The sequence below is a fragment of the Cydia strobilella genome, chromosome 3 (genome assembly GCF_947568885.1).
Source record: "Cydia strobilella chromosome 3, ilCydStro3.1, whole genome shotgun sequence".
NCBI lineage: Eukaryota > Metazoa > Arthropoda > Insecta > Lepidoptera > Tortricidae > Cydia > Cydia strobilella.
The window spans coordinates 6218555-6239682 of record NC_086043.1 but is presented as its reverse complement, the minus strand read 5'-3'; the positions used below and the strand labels follow the sequence as shown (position 1 = coordinate 6239682).

General features: G+C 37.4%; 2 protein-coding genes across 4 annotated transcripts in view; one reads left to right on the top strand and one right to left on the bottom strand.

Annotated features, from left to right (window-relative positions):
- Positions 1-1279: 1279 nt before the first annotated feature.
- On the top strand, positions 1280-6009 carry LOC134755709 (odorant receptor 94b-like). 3 transcript variants are annotated; one of them, XM_063692254.1, is made up of 9 exons: positions 1280-1489; positions 3297-3477; positions 3876-4005; positions 4079-4406; positions 4702-4824; positions 4922-5021; positions 5142-5246; positions 5463-5636; positions 5905-5990. In XM_063692254.1, exons 1-9 carry the CDS (start codon positions 1485-1487, stop codon positions 5956-5958), a joined length of 1200 nt encoding a protein of 399 aa, XP_063548324.1. In that variant the 5' UTR covers positions 1280-1484; the 3' UTR covers positions 5959-5990. The 3 variants fall into 3 exon arrangements, with proteins under 3 accessions (XP_063548324.1, XP_063548325.1, XP_063548323.1); XM_063692253.1 differs by having other exon boundaries at positions 1282-1489; positions 3297-3522; positions 5905-6009; XM_063692255.1 differs by lacking the exon at positions 5463-5636 and having other exon boundaries at positions 1281-1489; positions 3297-3522; positions 5905-5996.
- An 8873-nt stretch (positions 6010-14882) lies between these two features.
- LOC134756197 (cell adhesion molecule Dscam2-like) overlaps positions 14883-21128 on the bottom strand; it is a 58753-nt gene continuing 52507 nt past the window's right edge. The window contains exons 34-36 of the mRNA XM_063693026.1: positions 17128-17250; positions 16256-16385; positions 14883-15161 (exon numbers count right to left, since the gene is read on the bottom strand). Coding sequence (XP_063549096.1) covers positions 15095-15161; positions 16256-16385; positions 17128-17250 — 320 coding nt within the window. The 3' untranslated portion in view covers positions 14883-15094. The remainder of the gene's footprint in view (positions 15162-16255; positions 16386-17127; positions 17251-21128) is intronic.

Sequence of the window (21128 nt, the reverse complement as noted above, 5' to 3'; positions counted from 1 at the left end):
TTAATCGAGACATTTTACATAGCCGCTACTGATGTGCCTTCGGAAAATGTCTTAAATAGCGAAATTTCCACTTGGAATTATTTCGGAAAATTATCATATTTTTGTATAGGAATCGAAATGTTCCATTTCCGAAAGGAAAGTTTCCCTTGTTTACTGTGAAAATTTTCAGAAATTTCCGAGATCTTTTCCAAAGTTTGCACATCTGTAGCCACTGTGAAAGGCTCAAGTCGGATTTAACTCTGACATTAATATAGTTGACCCAACATATCGGATCTAGACCACATTTGTCAGGCACGCGACCATTGCATGATGGTATTTGCTGTCAACATCGCGAACAACTATTTACTTTCACAAAGTTTAGAACTTGAACGTAGTTGGTTATTCTGGGAGTATTTCAATTTAGTACCGTGAAATGATTAAAGTACATAGTTTTACTCCATCTAAACTAAATTACATACTCAATGGCATGAATTTACATTGATTAATTTGCCTGCGACCTTTGGACGTCTTAAGGTGTAGGTCGTCGGAAGACCTTTCGAAAGGGCTAATTTCTTTATCAAAATCAGTACAAAAATTAGCTCTGAAAATACAATCCTCAAATGCTTAAAAGGAAAGGGGACGGCCGTTTCTCCATACAAATGTAGTCCCAATTTTCCTCTCTGCATATTGACATTATGGAAAATATTTTTACATTATTTTAAGTTATTCCCTACGTTTGCCTTTTTTCGATTTTTTGATTATTGCAAAAATAACTAGCACAAAACAGTTTTCATAAAATTTTTAAAATGCTCCTAACTCTTCGCTTCGAATAAATCTAACGTAGAGGCCTCGGAAAATCAAGAAAAAAGTTTGCTCAAATAGATGGCGCCATACCTTTGGCGACATCATTTGATATTTAACAAGTTTAACACATATCAGTGAAAGAACATAGGTCAAAATCATATGGCGTTCTAAAAAAAAAATTTATCCACATATTTTTTATATATGTATTTTTACTCATTATAATTTTTAGTTTTAGTCCTGTGTCGAAAAATGGCAGTAAATTGACTAATGACTGTGACTGCAAAATTTACTACGATAATAAACCTCTATACACTCTATTCTATTTAGTAGGGGCATAGGGTTGAAAAATTGTAACAAGATATTTTCAATATTGTTATTATCTAGAGAGGAACATGAGGACTACGTTTGTATGAAAAGGCGATTTCGCGCAGGTCCTCCACTCATCTTAATAGGAATCGGTATCGACAATTACTTCATATTATTATGCTTAAACGACATGTCGAATAGAGACAAAGAACAACTAATAAGTTATTTAATAATGAACTGGGGCGGATGGGCGGAACCTGTCTCTCGGCGGGACGAGTAATTATATTGCGGCCAGTAATTACCTCATTAGTAAATAATATAGCTACTTCGCATTCTGAATCACTGCCCGATGTCTTACTTCATTTAATAACCGCCTTGCTCCTTGCCCGCCCGTAATGAGGTAATTTATAGTGTAACAATTTTAGAAGTTAAAACAATTGAATAATTATTTCAACCATTTCTTTATTGCACAAAACAAATGATTTTTTACATGAATAATATAAATTCTTATTATTCCCAGTAATTTAAATTACAGCAATTTTTTTATTTCACTGAATAATCTGTTATTAAAGTTATATATAAAAGGTAAACTGGGTGAAAATCCATAAACATACCTACGAATTGCATATTAAAAAAAAACAACGGCTACGAGACCCTGAATAAGGTAACAATAAAAGTGTTAATTACTTTTTGAATTTCCAACATAAATTGTTTACTAGACTGCGATTATTTACTAGACTCATTAAGTTTTCAGAATTTATGGCCTGGGGTACTCTACTGATACCTGTATACTAAGTACTCTACAATTTTTATGATTATTGCCTTTGTCCAGGCGGTTTTCCTTTTGTATTTACTTCAACATTCCGAGCAGGTAGCCTTTCTAGAATAGATTAATGGGTGTACCAAAGTTAGTATCTTTGTACTTATTTCATTCAACTAACTAAGAGTTACTACGGTCTTCATTTACGATTTTAATAATGAAATTCAGATTCTTTTATTTCAAGAAAAAAAAATTGACAGAATTTTAATTGGCAGAAATCTTATTATTCTTAGAAACTTACCCACCCAAATATTACGAAATATGTTTTTCCGATTTTTATAACCACGATTTTCATAATCCCGATTTTTTATACGTCCGAAATATCAAAATAACGGTTTTTAAAATACGATGAAAGAAAATTACGAATGTGCTATTTCCGAAAACTTAAAATCCGACTGTCATTTGACCGAAAGATTCCGATTTTACACTTTTACGACAATATTTTTTTCCGAATTCTTAAATTCCGAAAACTTATTGTCCGATCGGAATAAAAATAATTCGGTATTCAGAAATTCAGTCTTTTGTAAGGTCGGAAAAATGAAAGAAGTAAACGAACTCTTGCCAGAAGTGAGTTAGGTTAGGTTAGAACTGCGACCCCCAAGAACACGAACTGTTGCCAGAAGTGGGTTAGGTTAGAACTGTGACCCTCAAGAAAACGAGCTGTTGCCAGAAAATTGGGATATTTAAAATAGGAATCACGACAAATCGGAATTAAAAGTTTCGGAATAATGGCACTTCGGAAATTTCGGATTTCGTGATTTCAAAAATCGTAATTGTTAAATTCGGTGTTTGTCACCATCGGATTTGTTATAATCGAAATTATATCTTCGAAATATAAATCTTCGTGATTTTCATCATTCGTAATTACGACAGTCGGAATTTTGATGGGTCGAGCATTTAAAAATCGGAATGATAAAATTCGACATTCTAAAATTCGGCATAAATTTTTTCGGAATTATGTAGTGTACCCATTCTACATAAGTAGTTTATATTAAGAAAATGGTTTCAGTTCAGATTAATAGTAATTTCCAAAGCAGAATAACTTTGTGATTTATGTTCCATCACTAAAAACTACGGTTATTAATAAATCATTAACGTTGCCTATAGACTGATTGCTCCTTTATACTCGTATATTTGTACGTTATTAATATTATCATGTACTTATTCTGTTTATGAAATGTGCCACAGAAACAGGTACCTAACGTAAAATGACACAATAAGTAATCACTGTAATGTTAAGTTTTCAGTATGAATTGTAGGGGGCAGCATAGCCTCTTGTTTATTGGCGCGAAGTGGCGCCATCTAATTTTACTTTCTCAAATATATGACGGGATAGTAACTTTTTGAGCTTAGCAAAACTATTAGCTTTCGATCTGTGGCGAAACAGATTGTGGGCGCGCCGTAAAAGCGCGACGCTTGCCGGCGCCTGTGTGGTTTCACTCCTGCGCACACTGCGATGCTGCGGATTCTGCGGGCTGCCCCCCACGGCAGCGAACGACCCCCCGCGCTCCCTCCTCAACCGCATCGCACGCGCAACACACGACGTCTACTGTGGCTTCGCGCTTGCGGTAACCTCGACGTATCTAGTCCAACAGACCATCTACGCTTATCTGGTATAGTACACTAAGTTATAATACACCCTGTATATGCTTTGCACGAAGAATCTCATAGCTACTAAGAATTAAACGTGCATACTTGTAGGTGATGTTCCGCTGGAAAGTTTTCAAAATTGAGAAATCGTTATACGAGAAACATCACAAAAATCTCATTTACTTTTTGTATGAACATTCAAATCAATCCGTTTTCAAAATGTAAATTTTCCATGAAATTTTCCAGGAATTTCTGAAAACAGTCTAACTTTTAGGAAATTTTCAGCAACTTGCACATCAACAGGTACTTAGTACTTAGGTAATTGTAGCTAATTAAACGGTTCAAAGCGAGTTGACATGAGTTACTTATTTTGTAGGAGCGCGGCGATATGGATACGCTGGCGCGTGTGATGTTCCTCCTACTCTGTCATGTGACATCTATTGCCAAGCAGATCGTCTTCATGGCGCGTGCTTCTCGCATCGCCAAGCTCGTACAAAACTTTGATGGTAAGACCATTCAAAATAGTAGGTCTTCTATTGGGCGTGGATTAATTCTACCCTGCAGATGTGAATGTTGTAGATATGGCATACAATCCGGAAGAAACAACAAGAAAAGATCTGCTGATAAAAAGAGCGCAAGGAGCGTCTCGGCTTGGAGCGGCGTACGCAGGAACTGCAGCGCTAACCTGTGCCTTATGGACTATTTTTCCATTCCTAGCGCGCTTGGGTGGTACGCGCGTGATGTTCGCTCTATGGGTACCCTTTGCCTATTACTCCTGGCCTGAGTTCCTTATTGTTCTCCTGTACACCCATTACGCCACCTCGTTGGTTGCAATTGCCAATACCACTATGGATGCCTTCATCGCCACCATACTCGGACAGTGCAAGACGCAGCTTACCATACTGAAGTATAATATTTCATTCGAAGTATATACATACATCATTCGTATAATATTTTATTACTGATCACTACACTTTATAAATCAAAGTCCCCCGCCGCGTTTGTCTGTGTGTATGTATTTTCGCGATAAACTTAAAAACTATTGAATGGAATTTCATGCGGTTTTCACCTATCAATAGAGTGATTATTGAGGAAGGTTTAGGTATATCATTTATTTAGGTTTTTATGTAACCCGTGCCAAACCGGGGCGGGTCGCTAGTTATTTATGTTTTACAACGCATGTTGAAGTGAAAGCGTTTCAGAATGGACTTTGAGTCGTTGGCAGAGAGGGCAAATGAACGGGCACGTGAAACTGGAGAGCAAGTAGGCGCGGCAGCGGCAGCACTCCTCGTCCGCTGCATTAAGCACCATCATAAGATTTGCGAGTGAGCACCTTCTTATCATATATTATGATTAACGTGTCTCAGGAATCAGTCCAAAGCGTAACTCAGAATTTGAGTTATTTTGTTTTAACGCTTACAGCACGTCGCGGGAGGTACAAGCGATTTTTGGCGGAGCTGTGTTGCTACAGTTTGGTATTGGCGGTTGGATTCTCTGTATGGCAGCTTATAAAATTGTTAGCGTAAGTTTTTCTCAGTAGATACAGAACTTTTACATTTTACTGATTAATATAATGAGGAGCTATTGTATCTCCGGTCTACTGAAACACTACTGTTTGCTTTAACGTCTGCTCTTTTTACAGCTTAGTGTGGCCTCTCTGGAATTTGTGTCTATGGTGATGTTCCTAATGTGCATTCTTACCGAGCTCTTTCTTTACTGCTATTATGGCAACGAGGTTGCTGTAGAGGTAAGCCTACACTGCAAAGCATTCATCATATTAAGTTATTAGGTACCACTAGAGTCCCAATGTTTAATTTTAGGTACCTACTCTGTTCATATTTTGTAACACCGCTGCTGCACAACCTGTGAGTGTCCGGAATTCAAATTAAATACTTATTGTTGTTAACTACCCAAAACTCATTTAAAGTAATGTTAATTGAGTAGGCAACTAATACTGTTACAGAGTGCACAAGTGAGCGATGCGGTATACGGTATGGAATGGATGGGGCCAGATGGAGTCGGTAAAGAAGTACGGCGCGCCTTGCCCTTTGTCATATGTTGCAGCGCCGGCGCCGCTCGTCGCCCTCTGCGTCCCGCTGCGGTGTTCATCCCGCTTTCGCTTGAGACCTTCGTCACGGTAAATAAAAAAAAAATGATAAAATTTACAACCCACTCGATGGCGAAGTTCTATGAAGGCTTCTTTTTTCAAGCAGCACGCCTCTACAACTAAATTATTTTTACGTTATTTGTTACTTACTTTTCTAAAATGTCAGTGGCTCTAGAGATAGTTAATTCTTACTAATCACTAAGTTTTTAATGGGAAATTATGCTGCTTCTTGAAATAACTAGATAACGTAAGTCGACTTAAATATAATCAGATATGTAGTTGTATGTTTTATGTGCAGATCATCAAGTCGTCGTACACATTCTACGCGATGCTGCGACAGACTCAGCATTGATATCACTGTGTATGGAAAAGCCGTCAATAAAGATCACTTTTTTAGTCAGCTTATAATAAAAGAGATATAGAATAAACATTATGAATGTCTCATTAAAAATATCTGTTTATATTCAATTTAATAATAATTTCCTCGAATTTCTGTTAGGTATCTAGTTAAAATACGGCCGTTGAAAAGATATTAGAAACGATAAAAGTGAACGAGGGGGTCGTATTACCTGTAGCGGGAGGTCGAATCGCAATAAAAGGAATTTATGAAGACCGGCTTTGTAATCAAACGCTTTTGAACGCGACATCTCGACATCCGCTTAATTAAGCGACGCCGGGCCTCTCTCCCCGCGACTCTCCCGCCGAACTCTAACTCACCTCTGGCGCGCGCGACATCTAATCGTGCCTCCTGCCTTGTCCATTTTACATACGAGAATCTTCAAAATTTTCTAGATGTTAATATGTATGTGTACAGTGCGAAAAAATAGGAAATTCGTAACAAGTTACGATAAATTAAAACACGGCCGAAGGGAGTGCGGCGTTGTACAGCGTTTTTCAACACACTTGCTCGTAACGTGGAACTTATTGAACTTTACTGCTTCTAGGCTCATAATCCGAAATATTATTTTTTATCATACTACCGCAATTGTGCGGTAATCCATACTAATATTAATGCGAATTTGTGTCTTTCTGTCTGTGTGTTACCTTTGGCATAGAGATAGTTTGAGTCCCGGGGCAGGACATAGGATGTCGGAAGTCATCCCTAAAGGGTGAAAAGGGGGTGGAAATGGGAAAATAAATGAATTGCCTGTTAATTGGTGTAAGCAATTAAGCATATATACTATGCTCGAAATTATTGCCATTAGATTTTATCCAGGCGCTATACTTACTCTAACTGCTAGAACGAATTCCACGCCGACGAAGTCGCGGGCAAAAGTTAGTGTATGATATTCCGATCGAGTTAACATTGTAACTATCTATCGTTGTAACTATCATTGTAACTATCTATATATCTGTTCGTTGGTTACTAATTGCTAGTAATATGTATAGATAGTTTTTAGTTTAGGGAGCCCCGATTGGTGAGCAGTCAGGAAAAATATCACAACTTTTGTTTCTCCATACAAAAGTGAAACGTCCTAGTAGGTACCTACTGTAAATTATCTAACAATATCGGCCTGATTCGAACTTTAAGATACGTCAAACTTTTGCTAATGATATGATATGGATCGGATATGTAAAAGAAACGTTTTTGTTTGAAGTAACGTCACGTTTGACACTGACATATCCGATCCATGTCGTATCTAGCAATTTTTTTACCGATCTTAAAGTTCGAATCAGGCTGTAGGTATTGCCAAAGAGATCTGTAATGAATATTCATATCGTCGGCCTAAATCGCAAACCTCGTAACTCAATTTGACCAAATTTTACAGGAGGCACAAAAAACTTCATTACCAAAAATTTTGCATGAAGACTTACTTAGTATTTTTTTTAGATAATGTTAAATTAAATTTAGCCATCAGATTGTTAAAACCTATTTTTTTTAAATCACCTGAACCTGGAAAATTTGGAGTTACTAGTTTTTCTTCAAAATTTCTAGAAAGCTAATCGGGAGTTAAGAGTTTTGCTATTAAAATCCGTAAAAATAGAGGATAATCTTTTGATCTCAACAAGGTAATTGTGGATTAAAAAAAATAACTTGCAAATTAAAAAATATTTATTAAACTTAAAAACAGAAAAGCCTCCTCTGGCTTCCCACGTTAAAGTGGGAGTACAGAATTGCAGCGAGTCGGTAGTAGGATCCCATGGTTTGGGTAGCCAGAATCATAGGGGCCAAATGCTTGTCAACTTCCTCGAGAGCGGGGCTTTTCTTGATGAATTCGTTCTTCAACCATTCTAGGGCGTTTATTTGTGTGATGAGCACAGAATAGATACTAAATTTGTTCCTAAGTCATGGGTGTTTTCTATGTATTTAAGTATTTATATATTATATATTATATATATCGTTGTCTGAGAACCCATAACACAAGCCTCCTTGGGCTTACCGTGGGACTTTGTCAATCTGTGTAAGATTGTCCTATAATATTTATTTATTTATTCAAGAAATAGCCCCAAAGGAACATGGAAGTGGACGTGATCCATGAGATCCAGAGACTATGACAAAAAATGAGATCACTAAAAGCATATTATTATATATTCAGAGACGTCTCAGTGATCAACAGGTTCATCACCGGTAGTGATCACCGACTTGTTAGAGGCTCTCTGAATACAACCATAAGCTCGAACGTGTCCGTTTGATAAGTCCAGGCTCCGACATCCGACCTAGGCTGCTCCAAACCATGGTAGGATCTAAAGCATTTCAGTCGAACCTGGACAACCGATTCGCTGCCGTGGAAAGCACAAATGCCGTTGACATAAACCAGACCCTCAAAAATGTGGTTGGAATGCTCAGGAAAGAAGGTATGAGATCTTGCGAAGTACAGCGTAAAGCCGGGAGGTCGAAGCTTTCAGAGGAAACCCTCAGGCTCATAATGGAACGATGGGAAAGACCCACCTACCAAGTTGCAGAAGAAGAAGGAAGGGAGGGAAGGTGGAAGAAGTATTCACAGCGCCGGGCTCTAAACAAGAAGATCGGCAAACTAGTACGACGTGACTTCCGGTGCTCCAATACACGCTTAATTGAGCAAGCAATCGGGGGTCAAAAGTTTTTGTCCAGTCCCTTGGAAGAAGCCACCTGACGAAGCTGACCACAACTGATGGGGCTGTTGTATCCTTCCGGTCGGGGATTCTCTCTGAAATTAAATCCTTCTATAGCCTATGCTTTGCACGCATCTCAGTCAGATCCCGAAATGAGGATTCTAGAGCCACATTGATCCACACACATTTTATGCGGCAAAGCTTCTGGTTTATGACGAGCGGTTCTCATCACGATGAGCCGATTTCGTGGCTTGAAAAGCGATTTTTTTGTGTCCACAAGGTGCCTCCAGAGGCAAGCTCTTGAATCTAGTTACCGGCAGAAAACCACGTAACAAATCTTCATGAGTAAAGATCCAGGCGAAGCAAACCTCGTATGTCCATGGCACGCAACCAAAGGACATTTTCAATAGTCTAATGTGTTTAAATATGATAAATATCTATCAAGAATAAACAATCAGTAAAATCGTAGAACCTTATACACATACCTGTTATTCAGCACCCGTTTTCCTCCTAAATATTTACGCAAAACTGACGAGCAGTCACAACGCCATCGCAAACTGTACTGATGGGAGTGGCGGCGGGGGGAGATACGAGGTATTTCTTTTACAAAAATGGCGGTTGGGAGTTGCAAGGTTTTCTATTTTGCTTTTTAAACGTAAACGGTTTATTTTTGGTATTTAAGAGTTTTGCCGTTAGATGCGTTCAGAATAGTACTATCTAAAAGTGTCAAAACATGATTTTCAAAAAAAATGGAGTTACGAGGTATGCGATTTAGGCCGACGATATCGGTTTCTCTCTATAAATAAAGCAATATCAATTCAATAACGCAAGATATATCGGCAATTGTATCTATTACCTACGTTGTAAATATCGGTATATTTTTACATAACCTTCGTTATAAAAAAGATTCAGCGATGTATTACTTAATTGCTTTCGTGAAAGAGAAGAATCAGTATTAGAACAAAATTAAGTTCCTAATATCTGTTCTTTGATAAAATTATATTAACATCTAAAAATAAATTGTTGAATTTTATTAATAATCTATCCACCAAAGTGACGTATACATAACATATAGGTACCTGTATATATTTATTGGCTACGATTTTAATCTTCTTTAGAAGATCGTCAATAAAGCAGCAACAGGGACAATCGCCCACCATTATTTTAAACAAGCTTTAGAATACTAGTAGAATAGAATAGTTTATTTGTGCAAAAAGGGTTGTTGTTACATAATATTCTTTTCAGTCTTTGGCAGCAAAGATCGCTGAGCGACCTATATACGCCACATAATTCACATAATTATGTAATGTCAACGAAACAAACTTTTTATAGTCGCCATCAGATATATTATATCGTAGCGGCCAAGGTGCTCAAAACATCTGAACATGCACTTTCTTCTTGATATTTTTTTATGATATAGGACGCAAACAAGTAGACGAATCACTCGATTACCATCGCCCATACAAGCAATACAAGCTTTTTCCAATATTTTTGAATACCTTGGCCATCAATTAATCATAAATCGTCTTACATTCAAACTCCCGCAGCGGGAATGTCGTTTTCAAATAATTTAATCGATTGACAGAAAATCCTACAACTCTAAAATGATGCCACCTGAAGACCTAAATAACTAATCAGTAATAATCACATAGGTGAATATTTTTATTTATGCGATTATTTTCATTTTCATTTTTCACGTCAAAAACCTAGTAATTATAAAAGATAACATTAAACTCGACACTTGTTCCTCGTTATCTGCCGCTACAGGCGCCATTAGTCACAGCCGCGGCGACACAGTGTCAGGACTCGGGTGGCAGGTTGACGAGGAGTGACAGCGGTCACCTGAAGCTAACAAAATGGGGGTTATAAAACTTCCATTAAATTTAGCTTTTAAAAAGCAACAGTACAGATTTTTACTGTAATTGTACCTACCATTTTTTTTGCAAAGTGCAAATACTTGGTTATATGTGGAAAGACCGTGTTACACGTTTCGGTGGCTGCCATTTCTCAACCCACCAACGGAGCGGCAGCTGACGTTCACGTGGGTTCATCATACATAGCCGTTAACCGCTATACGAGTTTTCGCTTGGGAGGCGATGACTGATGAAATTTGCGCCTGGCTCGCGGTCTATAACTATTTGCAATATTATTTTTATGTCATAAAATGGTAGGGTATGTGCGGAAAGAGAAGAGTCATGGAATGTGTTTCCTTATATTCCACGACTCTTGTCTTTACGCACAGACTCTACTCTAAACCCTTTTATTCAATCTGATAACCTTTAACCCAGAGATGGGCATTAATCGATTAATCTTTTAGTTAACTAATCAATCGATTAAAAATATCAATCGTCATTTTTTAATCGCGATTAATTTAGTTGCGATTAAATTAGTTGTGAGAATGTTCGACTAACAACTAAATTAGTTTTAGTTTCAATCGACTAAATTTCACGATTAAATCTATATTAAAACTACGTAGTCGTCCGTTTTTGCATTTTTTATCTTGCAATATGTAACTACAAGTACGTATGTATGTAACATACGGAGGTACTCGTATGTTGTAACTATGTTAGTTTGGGTAGAATTTTGCGACTTATTTTGAAGCAGATATCTTCATCCGATTGAGCTAAAATTATGTATACACGTTTAATTTGAAATGCTTGAATGACAATGCAAATAATGCCATAATATTATTATAACGATATAATGGTAATAACGACAAATAGCGAAAAACTGCATTGTTTACAAATCGCAAACAATAAAGTAGGTTGGTGCATTATTAATACTTTGAATTATACGATACAGAGTAAATCTTAGACATAGAAACTATCAATATTTTGCTGTCTCTGACAATAGTAAAACTCTTTTTAGTGTCACGCGGTGACAAAACAATGGGATAATCCTACTTACCTGGAACTGGAAGTTGTTTGTTGCATTTTGGTGTAAGTGCCGACGCATCTTCTAAAAATAACACGTTCTGTTGAATGACACATCTGCATGTTGTTTATTATCTACGCGGTCTATTTTGTTTTCAACGTGTGGTCATTAAACTTACTTACTTTAGTAGCAAAATCTAGATCTGATTGAGACATACAAAATACTAACCCAACACTACGACCTTAAAGATTTCCATAAGATGCTAGAACGCAATAGTAACAACCGTCTGAGAGGTCATCAGTATAAGCTGGTGTCTCACAGGTCCTACAATAATCCTCATAGACACTTCTTTAGCAACAGAGTGGTCAACGCTTGGAACAAACTCCCAGGGGATGTAGTAGCGGCCCAAAGTGTCAATGAGTTTAAGAATAAATTAGATAAGCACAAAGCAAATTCTACTCAACACTGAGAACTTGGTTTATGACTCTGGATACAGGCATTATCAGTTGTTTAAACTGCCTGCCTGCATTACAAATAATAATAATAATAATAAAATAATAGTGAGAACAGATCTCACTCCTTAGAAACGGTCAAAATATCGTAAGTAATACATGACTATTTTATTTTTAAACATCCGTTAAGATGTCCTAATCAGTCTGTCAACATAGCCATACCGAGGTATCCTGTTCAATTTGCTTCTAACATTAGTCGCGAGAAAATAGTCTAACTAATTAGTCGATTACAAAATTTAGTTGTCCGAAATCAATCGGCAACTAATTTAGTTGCAACTAAAGTAGTTGCACTCTATACAACTAAGATTGATCAATCGTCGTTTTCAATCGTCAGTCGCAATTAATTCTTGTAATCTTAATCGTTAATCGTTAGTCGATTACATTTTGCCCATCTCTGCTTTAACCCAATAAATTGAATTTGTCTTTTAAAGCCTATTCAATATTAAACTAGTTCTCACTAAATTTATTTCACGAATTTCCAGGTAAATTAAAAACATTGGTGTACTACGTAAATGAATGAGTTTACTAAAGCTGTGCTTGACTGCGATAGATTAAACGTTTTTCATTAAAACGACTGCATTGTTTCGTTGCCCGTTGCCCTCGATTTTCCAGTATGAGGATGCACTGCCAGTGTTTATTGAAATAGTTTTACGGAAATATAATACAAAGTTGTTTTACCGTCGTGTTAAAATGAACCAATGTAAGTTGAATCTGAATTCTAGATAATTGTTACGGGTGGTAAAGGCAAACGCTAGATTGGATAACCTGCTGAGTCGAAAGTTCTGCGTTCTAGTTCTCGTCTTGATAGGCATTGAGAATAATATCTTTCTTTCGCAGAAATGTAGTTCATTACAAACGATATATAATTTCACTTTTATTTATTTACTTTCATCTGCCCTGGAATCCAGGGGGGGCGGGCAGTTTAATACAAAAGGTGACGTTAGTTTAGTAGCGTTATCAAACTGTTACAAAACTGCTTTTTTGATATGCCATCCCGTAGACCCGCACCCAGACTGGTTACACTTTATCTGTTATGTATTTTTCGACATCGGAGCGTGAGTAATACTAACTGCTGGGCAGAGGACTCTCCCCTAGATTTCCATGGACCCGGGTATGTCCTTAAACTACGTCCAAAAGAGAGGTATGGGCACTGTGAATGACATCTCGCTTTGTATGGTAGGGCACAGGACAGCGGATGTCATTCCAGATCTGAGCCCAACTGGGGAGGTACCTCCACCTTACAGAAAACCGCAGCTAAATAACACTAGACCCTACTAATAGTGTTGTGTTCCTGCCGGTGAGTAAGGTTGCCAGAGCTCGAGGGAGAGGAGTGTTAGGGTCGGCAACGCGCATGTAACTCCTATGGAGTTGCAGGCGTACATAGGCTATGGAGACTGCTTAACATCAGGCGGGCCGTATGCTTGTTTGCCACCGACGTAGTATAAAAAAATAAAATTGGTTCTATACATATATGCTTCTTCCGGCCAGTTGTCAAGGAAGATGTTAAGTCGCCTCGCCATACCGCGGGTTAGGCCTAGGCGGAGATGGCGACTAATGATGGCTAACCAAGTGACCCATGGGACACAGTCTCATAACTCTACAAGGAAAATAAATATAGCTAATAAATGTAGGTTCCTCAAGCGAAAATAACTCACATAACCAGACCGAGATTTTTCGGGTTGTGTGAATATTTGATGGCGGATCATCAGAATAGCCACCCTCGGTAAAATGCGTCTATTTAAAAATGTACGCGATCTGTCGTCAACCTTTTGTCCATTGAACAGCTCTAGTCACTTAAAAATACACGCAAAACTCTTCAATATAATTATTTATTTATCGGCCCCAACCGATATATAGGTACCTATCTAATTCAGCTTGTTAGCTGACCATTGTGACCCTTATGTCCGACCTGTCAGTGAATAAATGGTACATTACACAAATGAAAATATTTTTACATAGCAAGTTCAAAGCAGTTTTAAATTAAAAGTAGCAAGGTTCTTTAGTAATGGGTTTAACATGGGCCGACTGCACAATATGTTGCTACTATTGTAACATCAGTTAATGCGTTTACACTTTACGGAGGTAAACAGAGGTAAGAGAGGGGGAGCCCTCTGCATGATAAGAGAGTCTTGAAGTTCTCTGTGCTCGAATTTATCTCGCCAATATAGTTCTACGACATTAATCCATTAGCAAAAAGTTCAGTACTTAATGAGATTTTGGTTCAATTACACGCCATGACGCATACTTTTGCAACAAACTCTCCCGGGCTCAAAATAGGTAAATAAATACTTTTTTCCGAAAGCTCTTAATAACAGTAGATAGTAACTATTAGAACATAAAGGCACTTGCATGTACTGCTTGAACTGCTGAAAACTACTTTTACAATTGTTTTATTTCTTTGGTATCTTCTAGTAAATATCTTCGTTTTTATAGCTAAATAAATATCAGAGGACATCTTACACAGATCAACCTAGCCCCAAACTATGCAAAGCTTGTACTATGGCTGCTAGGCGACGATATACATACGTATATACATAAAAACAAGCTGCTGCTGCTTTTTAGCTGCTGTTTAGATTTAAAAAACCGGACAAGTGCGAGTCGGACTCGCCCAACGAGGATTCCGTGCTTTTTAGTATTTGTTGTTATAGCGGCAACAGAAATACACCATCTGTGAAAATTTCAACTGTCTAGCTTAAGCTATCACGGTTCATGAGATACAGCCTGATGTCAGATAGACGGATAGTGGAGTCTTAGTAATAGGGTCCCGCTTTTACCCGTTGGGTACGGAACCCTAAAAATGAATTACTGAAAAAATGAACAGACAATGATGTGCTGACTGACTGTGATGATAAAATGTGCTACCTAAATCAGGGGAATAAATAAAACCTTTGTAGAAAACTGAGTTATTTAATAAAACGGTGGCCACCTTGCCGCACAACATTGGGACTGTTTACAAAGTTTTAACACAATTTTATTTACAAATAAGACTAGAAATCACCATGCGCTCGCAACGCGCTTACAGCTCACTCGTAACGATCACAGCTTTCCTCCTGCGCATTTGCAGCGCGCTTAAAGCGCGTCGCGTCGCGCGTACGCACTGCTGTCGCCACCTCGGCCGCGCATGCCCTCTCCAGACCTGTACACACAGACGAGTCCATGAATCCACCAATCCGAACATACATCCTACACCAGGCAACTATCATCGGCGGCATGCGGAGCGGGCAGGCATTCCTACAATGTCGACTGAGCCAATGCATATCCATTTGGAACAATAGGAATTCGCTGAATTTAGATTCAATCAATCAATCAATCGGGTCCAATCTGCAGCGCGCGTGGCTCGCGCCAGACGAAAAGCGTGAAGCCATGCTGGAAGAGGGGGTCTAGTTCCGGGTCGAGCTACTTATTACCGAACCGGGATCCGTGTCCTATACCCTACCGCTCCTTTAGAAACGGTGGCTTTTATGAAAGAAAAAGAAAACAAATTTATTTGTAGCACTAGAAGTGTACCATGACAAACATCAAAGTCAGAAGATTGTTTACATTCGACTGGCAAAATAGGTCTAATCAGACCGGAGACAAATAAGATTTAATTTTAATCCCTTTTTCATATTAAAAAAGTGTTTATTTGGTAGAAATATTATATTTAGACCAGTCTATCAGAATCTACAAAAATTTTAAATCTTTTGGCAGTTTTGTCAATAATTTATCCTAGTAATACTTCAGCTCGCTATGTAATAAAATTTATTAATTGGTAATAAATATGAAATATTTAAATTATTTAATTATTTAATATTAAAATTGATTACCTACAACTTGTATCCGATCTATCTATAGCAATAATCTTCTTATTAGTGATATTTTAATGGTCCTAATAAAAATTAACAGGCGTACCTTATCTACGAAGATTCATTATGTAACTCATACACGATAATCATTTATAATTTAGTAAATGATATACTACTCCTAATTTAGTTTCAAAAAATTGTAAAAATAAATTATACATATTAAAAAACGAAGGTAAACCTTTAATCCATCCAAACATCTACAAAATTGCATGGCCAATTCAAAATCAAAGCCAAATCATTCATAATGCGTCCATGTAATTTTGCAGCTCGCTGTAATTTGCGAAATGTGCGGATTTATATTACTTATTAATCCTATCGCCAAGGAGCAACCATCTCAATAAAAAACCATATTCAAAGATTTCCTCCGCCCATATAATAATACTACCTGACTGCAGGCGCGTGATCTCGGCGCCGCCGCCCGCGCGCTCCACGCTCGCCCCGCACCGCGCGCTCTCCGCGGCCACTAGCGCTGTACGACGTGTCATCTGCGCTCGACTCCACGCCGCATACCGACTCTATCAAAATGTAATTTTATCAGTAAAATGTTAACACGCTATACCTAACTACAGTACAATCTTTGACAGGCCGAAGTATTTGTTACAGAAAACGAGTTGTTCTTGACTATTGTGCAATGTGCACAATTATGAAGTAAGTTCAAGGAAAAATATCATAGCAGTATATCTTTCGAAACCAATCAGGCCATTTTGAACGTACCTACACTGACATCAAACTGATATCATTTACTTATCGTACGTCTCGCTCGCGCTAATACATGTACGGACAAGTACGAGCAAAATACACGATAACTAACTCATCATTCAGATATCATTCTGATGTCAGTGTACGTTTAAATAGGCCTGAATATCGTTTTATAGGAATTGGTCAAAATAAATTATTAGGAACGCCATTTGATACACTGCCAATGTTTCAACTTACATGGCCTGGATGCTTATTCTTATTGTAACTATATCAGATTATGGATTGGATCTAGATATGTTATGGATACGGTCTGTCAGTTTCAAAGGTGATGATTTTGGTTTCTGAAATAGCACTGGCAGATCAAAATTCATAATAAATCCAGATCAAATTCATAACCTTTTATTACAGTCAGAATACGCCTCCTGGTTCTTTGATTCGCTCTGACAGCTCCTATAAGAGAGAGAGAGAGAGAGAGAGAGAGAGAGAGAGAGTAATATAATCTCCGCATATGCATCGAAATGAACAATTGTGGTTGCACGTTGCACTTCACTTCAGTACCTGAATGCGAGCGCGTATGAGCGTGCGGCGTGTGCCGCGCGCCGGCGGGCACGCGATACGTTTCCGCACACGCAGCGCACGGCGACCCGCTTGACTCGGAGTCGCTCGAACATACACCAAATTCTGCGCACATAATGCGTAAGGATTAAACAATTGTATTGCAATCGTTCCAAAAAAGAGTGGAAATATCATTGATTAAAAATGATGATTGTGCCTTGGCAAAAATACTATAACGTCAAGCGGGATAATTGCCACTATGGGTTTATTGCGTCTATTCGAGTTAATTTTTAAACAACATTTGTTACTGCAACTCCCTTCATCTAGGCCAGAACTACGTGGAGGACAACACGTAACATAGAGGGCGCTTTATTAAATCGTATTCAAATAGTTGGCTATTTTGAGGATTAGTTTCACCCCAGACCTACACGGTGGATGAGGTAAGAGAACAAAATCCGTTTGCATCCTTGTTTTTCTTCAGATATTTGGTAATATTTAGTAATAAATGTGCTCAATATTAATTAACTGTGACATGGGAACCACAGTTTGTATTTGTACTTCTGTTTTGGAAAAAATCCATGTCAAATTCTTGGAGGATATTTTTTTAATTCGGCAAAATGCGTCAATAATGTTGAGGTAATTGCGTCTATGTAACGCATTTGCCCCAATGTCAGTGGTCAATAACCTTTTTACTAGATACGTAGTTTTACCAGATATTTGACACGTAGTTTTAGCAGCTATTCGAGAAAGTTCCGTCAGTAGAAAAGCGGGCGAAGTTAAAATTTCAGCCCTTCGACCATACAACATTTTCTAATGCTAGCTTTTCTACGGAACGGAACTTGCTTCTTACTTGCCAAGCTTTCCAATACAAATAATATATTTTCCAGTTTTTTTTTACCAGAAACACTGGCACTTAAATAAAACTTGTTGAATTTTTTTATGTTAGTTTTTTAATCGACTAAAAAGGTTTACAACATCTGGAAATTAGGTTCGTATAAATGCGTCTACAAACGACGGGACGCATTTACGTTTTTGGCCCCATGTATTGATTATACCATCTAAAATACTGTAGGTATTATGAACACGTTTCATGAGGTTTGAAAATTCCTATCGTAATTCTTTATAAATTATTTTAAAAAGACGCAATTTGCTTTTAAACTTCCGTTTTTTTTAAACATTCCTTAAATTATAGTGCAACGAAAAAGTTACTTCACGAATTATCTTGAGAGAGTTGTAGAGAAAAGCACCCAGCAAAAAAAAAAAAATTCGATACACATTAAATATTTCAGAATATGAGATAAAAATATTAAAAATCAGTAACGAATTTGCCCTGGTTGACCTTACTAAAATACTACTACTATCTTATTACGATAAAAAATCTTAATACAAATAAATATACAAAAACAAACAAACAAAATCTAAGAAAATTCATTAGGTAACCTCCTGTGAAACAATTTACGAAATACGAATAATGCGCCAAGTAATTCGCGTTATAATCACAAAATATATAAATGCCAGTGTTCCAATAAAGTCGCGAACTCATGTATGTAGGTTCAGTATTCGCACAGCGATATATATGTTACGAGATCGGGAATTGAGTCGTGAATTGCATCGACTGCGGGGGTAGTCATCGAGCGCAAAACCGATTCTTGGCAAATATTCCCGCATTCGGAGAAACCAATAAATATCTAGAATAATGTATGTTTTGTTGCAGCTTCCTCTTGCATTTATTGGCATTGCGCTATAGTATTTTCAAATGTTGAAATTTTACAAGCATGTCTGCTCGAAACACACTTCGCACAGACTTAATGAAATTTTCTCACCGAAATGAAGTAGTTTAATTACGGCGCTGAAGGGCGCGCGAGATGGGTGGAAGTGGCCAATAAAAACGCCTCTCGGGTTTCTATTTTACACGTAGGAAAACGTAATATCTTGGTGATTTTAAACAATTTATTACGTTAATAAATAATTGTGCTCTAGGATTTATTTTGTTTGCAAATCGACTATAAAACAAATAGGTATCTGGGTCACTCTCGTAGTGAATGTTGCCAAATATGTTAAACGAAAATATGCTTGCCATCCATATATTATTTGTTTGTAAATTGGTAAGAATAGTGTAGTGATCAAACTCCCGAATATTTATAGACCTATAAAGTTGTTATGTGTGAGACATAGAGCACAGATTTTTTTATCACTTTATGGTCACGTTAATTCTTTGTGTAGGTAAATGACTATTTATGGTCTGTAGAGCACAGGAGGCGTATTCTAATTGTAATTACAGGTTACGAGTTTGATCTAGATTTGTTATGGATATGATTTGTCAGTCTCAAGTGACGTTTCTGGTTAAAAATACGCCTCACCCTTTTCTGATTTTCTGATATGATCTGTCAGTTGACAACAGTAACAATTCTAGACAGATAACATTCATACTAGTTTCAGAGCAAGAAATCAGAATCTGGCTCCATGTTATTCATTGCACACTTTCTATTTTCGGAGATATAGTTCAGAACACAAAATCACATTTATATGTGTGTTTTGATTTTGCCCGACTAGTATACGGTTTGATAGATTTTAATGAAAGTTTAGAATGGTCACCGGTAGACATCGGAGTTTTCACCGCACGGTAAGATTATAGTGAGCCGTGGAGTCGATATTAACATTAAAATTAAAGTCATACTCATCATCTTGTAAATACATTTTTACTTATCAAAATACCTATGTATATTTATTAAACATTACTTATACGAGTATGGATATAACAAAATACGTAACTTATGAAGAAATAAATAAAGAAAATAAAAAGTCCAGTCGAGTTCATGTATTTTGACTATCGTTTTAACGATACTTCAGTGATGTTAACGTAGTTACGTTCATAGAAGAAACGGTACTAGGACATATATTTAGATAAGTATATATATATCTGTGCATCTGAGCCTGTAGCCGGTAAAGTGGAAGGCCGGGGAGGCTCCTTGCGGAAATTGCAAACTCGCTCAATGGAACCAGAGATAATGCCTCGGGAATGAACTATTATTATTTTACGGCGTTTTTTAATATCCTGTCGCCCTCGTGGCCGCGGCTCCGGTAATGAGTTTTAATAGTTAAGCATTTGTTATTTTCTTGTTTTATGATTTCGCTTAAAATATTTAAGTTGCGCGGGAACCGTTGGCTGCGGGCGAGCAAGACATTAAACTTTTTCGACGGAACTATCCGTAATTTGTTTATAAATTATATGTTATATGTTATAAAATTGATATAAATAAATGTTTATGTTTGTTAATGGCGATAGCTAAAGACGCCGGTTCGAATCCGCCCTTCACCACTGGAGGGCTTCGTCACTTTTTCTTTAATATATGACATCTATCTATTGTTTGTTATCCATTGTTTATAAATGTTTTAAATCAGTATATTAACGGTTGATAAGATCTTGGTTGTCCTAAAAAGTGCGAGGTTATTAAGTAATGAAGGTAAATTAGTTTGTATACATTATATGCAATTTCTATTGAACTCGACTTTAGGTATGTATACTAAATTCATTATTATTTTAATTAAGGACAATTTTACCATTATCAGATTAAAGCGTCTTCCAATTGAAGTTATCTGACTCCTTTTGTTGTGTATAAAAGAAAAGATGAAAGCTTAAAATACGCAAGATAATATTTTATTCAAAAGATTGAAAAATCAAAAGCTATAAGATAACGGAAGTATTTACGTCGAAATTTTTAAAACTGCGAGCGAGCGATGAGGTAAGATAACCCTAGCGCTGCGCCGGACAGCTCTGCCTGTTGTAAGACCAGCACACAATTATAAAGTCAAGGATCGAGCGGATATTGCTTCCCCCTCCCACGACGGTGCCTGGTGGCGTGGCGCTTTATTGCGAAAATCTGCAGGACGTATTTTATTGGAGGCAATCAACGCTGGGTTTTGCATAAAAGGCGCGGAAGATAATGCCCTAAAGGCCCCTGAAGAAATTTTATGGCTCGCGGTTTTTATTTCCTCACAAAAGT